The sequence below is a fragment of the Hyposmocoma kahamanoa genome, unplaced genomic scaffold (genome assembly GCF_003589595.1).
Source record: "Hyposmocoma kahamanoa isolate Upper Pololo Valley unplaced genomic scaffold, ASM358959v1 66, whole genome shotgun sequence".
NCBI lineage: Eukaryota > Metazoa > Arthropoda > Insecta > Lepidoptera > Cosmopterigidae > Hyposmocoma > Hyposmocoma kahamanoa.
In genome coordinates, this window is record NW_020653854.1 from 6,570,800 (window position 1) to 6,577,795 (window position 6,996).

At 35.7% G+C, this 6,996-nt stretch overlaps 1 protein-coding gene across 1 annotated transcript in view; it reads right to left on the bottom strand.

Annotated features, from left to right (window-relative positions):
- Positions 1-994: 994 nt before the first annotated feature.
- LOC113231779 overlaps positions 995-6,996 on the bottom strand; it is a 15,036-nt gene continuing 9,034 nt past the window's right edge. Inside the window, exons 5-7 of the mRNA XM_026466308.1 lie at positions 3,421-3,513; positions 2,678-2,741; positions 995-1,651 (exon numbers count right to left, since the gene is read on the bottom strand). Of these exons, the coding sequence (XP_026322093.1) occupies positions 1,553-1,651; positions 2,678-2,741; positions 3,421-3,513 (256 nt within the window). The 3' untranslated portion in view covers positions 995-1,552. The remainder of the gene's footprint in view (positions 1,652-2,677; positions 2,742-3,420; positions 3,514-6,996) is intronic.

The window sequence follows — 6,996 nt, forward strand, 5'->3', positions numbered from 1 at the left end:
AAGAATTAACAGGGCATTGGCCCTGTTAAGACTAGAGAGCATTCCGATCCCATTCCTGTAAAATGACAGAGCTTCTTTACGGTGTTTGACACTGTAGGCGGCAGGGCTTTTGAATGCTCAAGACCCTTGCTCTGTAGCCACATTTCTTGGGACAGGTGTGTGCTTTCGTTCTGCCGAATGAGCTTAGCCAGGCTATATGCTATCCCTATAAAGGATTCGAGACTATTAAAGGTTTCTTTAGAAGCAGCCTTTGCCAGTTCATCTGCTGACTCATTACCTCCGAAGTCAGAGTAGTCTGGAACCCAGCGTAAGACCACTTTATTCCTTTCACTGAGATTATTCAGCATAGTTACACCGTTCTCTACTATCCTCGATGTTTCACAGTAGTATTTTTTTATTAGTAACTTTGATAAAATAATATTACGTGAGAAACCGAAAGCATTTTACAATAATATTTATAACAATAATGACCCGATTACATAAAAATCATAATTATGACCTTGACAGTTTTCTTTGATATTGCGTTAGGCGCTCTTCAGGCAGCTTAATCAAAACAAATAGGAAATAAAACTATTTTTTCGGAACCAAATCGCGTATATATTTGATTTTTCAAACAACGTTTCGGGCCCTTTACAAGGTCACGGCTGACTGAGACGGTAAAGTTATGATAAAGTAATGACGGTCATTACGTCTAATATTAATGAAAACCACCCTATTTTTGACTATTGTAAAAAAGTGAATAATTAAATACCTTATTTTTATTTCGAAAAAACATTTGTACTTAATGTACGCTAGTTTAGTGAGCTAGAGTTTACACTTAGAATTGCATGTAGTTGCATTTCAAAAAGTAGTGAAATTGTGAAGTGAAATTAACAGACAAATCTAAAATTAATACTATATCTTATCAAATATATGGTGTAGTAGGATAATAAGCTATATACGCGCGGCTACTATTATTATTATTGTTATTATTATTATTAGGGTGGCATCGTTCAGGACCTATGCGTCTGCGGCGCGTATATGCGCAGATGACGCGTGTTTACGGCGCGTATAAAATACGCCGTGTGCATAGGCTCTTATGTTTGATTGGGATTTTTTCATCAGTGAAAATAATGGATCCCAAACTAGTAGTATGTAGACACTCACAGAGACACGCGCGCACACGCGCACACACGCACACACACACAAACATACAGCGAGCGCAGTTAGCGTGGGCAATATTTTCAACACATTTCAATTACATTCTCATTGTATCATTGCGTAGATAGAGTATTCAAAGAAATTCAATTAGGAATCGATCTTTTTCCCGATTAAGCACTTGGCATCCCTACAGAACATCAACTTGACGTTTGTTTTTTTTTTTCAAATGTCTATGTAGTCTTGTCATTGTACTACACTGCCTCACTGCCTGTCGATTTTCTCGCCCTAAAAGCTTTGAAAGTTGTAGAGTTTACAGTCAAGTTAAGTCGTAGTAAATGAAACCAATGTTAAAAAACAATTTGTTTTCTACTTTAAATCGAAGTAGCTTGTTTTGAAATGTTATATTTTGTCATCATATATGAATAGTAGCCTGTTGATTTGTTTCAACTTTTTGGTTTTCTTCTTCTTTTGGAGCAGTATACGGTGGTGGTGGAATATTACAGTCGTAAATCTGAAAAAAAAAAAGACGTTGTTTAGTGATGTATTGGGTCAAGTATGCGCACTATACTAACGATTTAAATTCAACTTTAAAGGACTCTTGTGACAAGAATATTCCAAAGTTTAAATTGTCAAGTTCGACTTTTATATAAAAATAAACTAAATATTAAAAAAAAGAAGTACATATCTTTCAGTACAACTTAAAATTTGATTTTAGCTGACGACGACAATACCACTCTCTGGCGCACTTTTATAATGTTTTTTGGTCTTGCGGATGGCGTTTGACCCAACGACAATTTTGAACCTTAAAACTGAGAATAGCACCTTCTTCTGATACTAAGGGTCGTATTCCAGAACTCTACTCAATGCTCAAGTCAGGACTTGAGTATGATTTCAAGCACTGGAAATCATACTCAAGCCTTTGCCATTGAGTATGATTCAAAGCGCTAGAAATCATACTCAAGTCCTTGCCATTAGGTTCGTATTTCCAGTGCATGAAATCATACTCAAGTCTGCTCAAACCCTGACTTGAGCATTGAGTATTGTTCTGGAATACGACCCATAAATTACGTTGTTCGGGCTAACGCCGGGTTCACGAGTCTTTAACTTGCGTTTTTCGTTTGCTTGCGTTGGCTGGGTACACGGCTTATAAATCTGCTTATAAGTCTTCCGCTTTGCGATGCGGAGAGATTTGCACACATACGCGGCGCCTAGCTTTTGATTTGATTGTGGTGGACGCTGCTACCCTGTGATTCGCCAGTGGTGCTGTCCTCCGCAAACGTTCCTTGTTGCTTGCGTGGAAATATCAAGCTTGCTATTATAGATATCAAACTCACGCAACACAAACGAATCCAACGCAAAGCAAGCAGCCGGCGCAAGCGAGCGACTCGTGAACAGTCCTACGTGCGCTTACGCGACAGATCTTTGCGCATGCGCGAAGCGAGTCACGCAGGCAAGAGAAAAACGCAGGTGAAGGACTCGTGAACTCTCACGCGCCTCATTCAATGGTACTGATTATGATATTAGTAAAGCTACTTACGAATCGCACAGTTGCAGATGTCACAGTAGCATTAGCGTTGGGTGGTGCTGTTCTTATTGAATACCTGCATTTTTAAATTCAAATGTTAACATAGTCAAATAATTTAAAGATAGAAGAAGAACGCCAATGTCTCATCAAATGACAATCTGTAACCTTTACTTGTTTCAAAGCACATTGGTGTGTGAATTGATATGAAGATTATACTTATGTACCTATAGGTACAGGGTCAAGAGCACGTGTAAGGAAAATTGAAACACTCAGTGACATCTTGTGAATTGTCAATGCCCTTACATGCCCTTAAAAATTAAATTTTTAGTTAATATTTAACAAACAAATTTAAATTTTTACATATTTTGACCCGTCTTAGAATAATAACGCAGGATCCGTATAGTAATTAGTACCTATGTAGAGATAATGCCTTAGTTATCATTTTATCATTACTTATTACTTTTATTATCAATAATTAATTAGAAATTTTTGTTATTAATTAATGGCAATCTAAACAGATAAATTTCGTTGCACATGTATAAAAAAAATGTGTAAAATAATTTTAAAATCAATAAACAGTACTAAAACACCGACCTCAAAAGTGCCCGGAATTATTTCTAATGACCAAGTTATATTATATAAGTTAAATTATTTCTAAAGACAGAATCATCGGTTCACAAATTATTGCGTAACATACATACAAAAAAATGGATTTTAACCCATTTCTACCTAATGCCTTACGCAGGCCTACTTACCTCGGTGGAGCATCCCTCAGTCTTTCATCAATATATAACTGGAGGCTTCCTATAGACAATCTGCCTTCGTAATTCGAGCTCGAGCCCATTGGCCTGAAAATGTAATTAAATTCTTTTTCATTCGGAATAAACATTGTTAATTTATTAAAGGCATCTTTTACCTTTGAGTTCAAAGTCGAAGTAAATAGGTAGTATTCAGGAGGGAAGCGAATATTAAACAGGGGAACATTAAATCTAATTAACTAAGATCATTAGTGTTGTTGAGTTCAAAGTGTTACGGTGGTGCTTCTGGCATGTTTGCCGAGGAGTGGCCAGACACCGACCCTACTTATTATACGGAAAAGTCCCTGAACTTGACATCGAGTTAAAATTTCAATATTATTGCAGTATATTTAGGACTACTAAAATATCTTTATAGTAATGTTTTGGTGGGATAGACTCTATTAACTGGTGGTCTATAAAGAAATTATAAGAAACGCAGTGTATTATGTTAAGAAAATTGTTTATTTGAATTTCGAACATTTTTTACTTTCTGCGGAAATTGACCAAGGCGTATCTCATAAAAGTGCATAAAAATGTATTGTAGTTTTTACATTTTCCACATTCAGGTCTTCTCATATTTGATTCTTTGTCTTGGAATCTAACCGCGTACAACGGTATAAATATATTTTTTCCACCACATCGGGAAGTATGCGTTCTATTTTTCTAAGTGACTCAGGATTTGTAGCTTTATTATATTTATAATGTGTATCCATGAAATATTTTTTATATTGCATGTGTGTAAAAATTTACCAGACAGACGGTAACAGAAACTAATGTAAACCATTTCCGACTTCAATGTTATCAGGCCATACAAATAAGGTAGTTTGCTGTTATAGAGTGTTAGAGCAACATTACGTACTATTTTAGTCAATCGATTTTTACATTTTCATACTTGTTATTAATAGTTCTAGAAGGTGTGCGATGTTACGTGTTGGCGTTTTCCAAATCTACTTCGAAAGTCAAAAATAAACATTGACATGTTTATATACTATAAGCTTTCGTTTATACTTGGTGTCTATTGCGATACACCCGAACGGCGGGTGATTTAACCCATTACATAATACTAAGAACTTTTACTATTTAAACCCTTCCGAAAGAAGGAAAAAAAGATCAGCTGGGGCATTGACTTACAAAAAAAAAAATTTCACCATATTACTGCTTGCCGACTTGGGTTCGTCCAGTTACTAAAATTATGCGAAATTTAACTACAAAGAAACAACTTGTTATTGCATTATTACTTATACAAATAATGCAAAGAAGAAAAAAAGAGGTGAGATGATTTTGGGTTCATCCCATTTTGGAAATAAGAGAACGGTTTGGAGAATTTCATACGAGCCTGGCTTAGCTTTCGTCCACTTGGCGACCGCGTGGACAACGTGCGGTTGTATTATTCCGAGAAATTTAAATGTTGTTGCCTACCAAGAAAGTTTTCGGGCCGTGTATCTGGGCGCTAAAAGCCTTTAACAATAAATAAAAATAACAAGTATCTAAACATTTTTCTTCGTAGTATATCGAGTTGCCACAAATTTGATCTAGGCACCCTCATTAAATCCATACTCTTTTTTGCCAATCTGTATATAATACAATGATAATACATAAGTGTGACCGTATTAACGATTGAAATCGTCACCCGTTCGGGTATAACGCGATTAAGTTATTTTACACTGGCTCTAGCGACAACTGTCATAGATCTTGGCGAAAGAACATGTTTAAAAAAATTATGCAGTGCAACAAACTACGCAGTGATGTTGAAATTGTGTTGAAATAAAGGAACTAACTCTATCACGGTTGGATACAAAATCTTTGTATGTACATAGAGCTGAGCTGTGTGTTTCTTTTGTTAATTCTTTAATTTTTGTATAAGATCAATGTACGTTACGTTACAGCGTACGTACACCGGGGTTAAAACCTAACTCGCTTTTCCAGTGAAAATATCTAGTAACAAAAAGGGTAAAAATATGTATAGAAAGTTATTTATTTATTTAGATACACCATCGGCACATACATAGAGAAACTTACACTGTTTTAACATATAAATTTTTATACCGTATGTTGTACCCACGTTGTACCATTATTAGCGTATACGGCATTTACAAAAAAAAACCTTAGTTTAAAAAGAAAATAGAAACAAAATTCCTGTGTACAAAAAAAAAGAAAACTGAAACTACTATCTAATATCAGGGTAGTCATTATCATGACAAGATATTTATTTATAGAAATCCAGGCCCAGTTGTAACTATGGTTCAATGAGTTGAGGTAATTTTATTTCCAAGGATTAAAATTTACACACAGTTTGATTTCTTGTGCCACTGATGATCAGTCCCATTATCTTTCTACATAAATTCTTTTATAGTGCCCCTCCTTATCAAACTCTTGGTTATGCGGGAAGAACACTATGACCTGTGCGAGCGAACCTGTTCACTGATGGGCAGTTGAGATTTTTGATGGTCTTGTATACCGTTTCTATTTATAATTTAGACTGAAGAATAATTATGTTTTTGATTTCATTCTGAATTAAATGACTACTCCACTAAGTTAATACTTCATAAATTTAGGGATATGTACACGTGAAGGGCTTTGTAGAATGGAAATATTTGACGACTTCCGTGGTTTCTTAACCACGGAGGTCGGAGAAAATATCGGACCATATAATAAGCCGTTGTTTCCGAATCCCTTAACACAAGTGCTTTCGTTACTTACTTTTGGAATCAAAGCGACGTATGTCTTGTTGTCTAATATTTATATTTAATATTTCCTTTAGAGTCTCAGTAAATGGCGAGTTATAGTGCATCCTATAATTGCTAGATCTAATACAGTGTAGATCCAATTTCTGTGCGAGACGGGTTCTTCACAGTTGATGTAAGGAAAGCTGCATTTGCCGTTTGCTACTGTATTACTAACATAGTACACATATCACCGAATTTTTATTGAAACCTATTGTTGTGAAGGATGTAATATTATTCTATTACATTCATTCTGTATACCGTTTAGGTTCTCGGGTTTCTCTCAGAGAAAAGTTTAAGACGACCAATGCCATGACTGTGGCATCACACTACATACTCAAATATTTTGTATGCCCGTAAAAATATACATAATTTCGTTAGAAAGAAGATATCCATAATATTAACCTTGGAACTAAGTCCAAACTCATGGTATCACGATTTCGTTTAACTAAGGTAAACGATTCTTTTATGGGGAACTGTATACGTTTTTACAATAAGATCATAATTATTAAGAATACCATTTCCTAAGTTTAAAATTTAAATTAAAAGTACTTTAGTTGAAAAGTCTTATTACACAATTGTCGACTACGTGTTAGATAAAGATGTATAGAAAGACAACATGAATCTATATTCCAACCAAATATGATTCAAAATAACAAGAACAACAACGACAACGACGGTGACAGCGATGGCGAGGGCGAGGGCGACGGCGACGGCGACAGCGACAGCGACAGCGACAGCGACAGCGACAGCGACAGCGACAGCGACAACGACAACGACAACGACAACGACAACGACAACGACAACGACA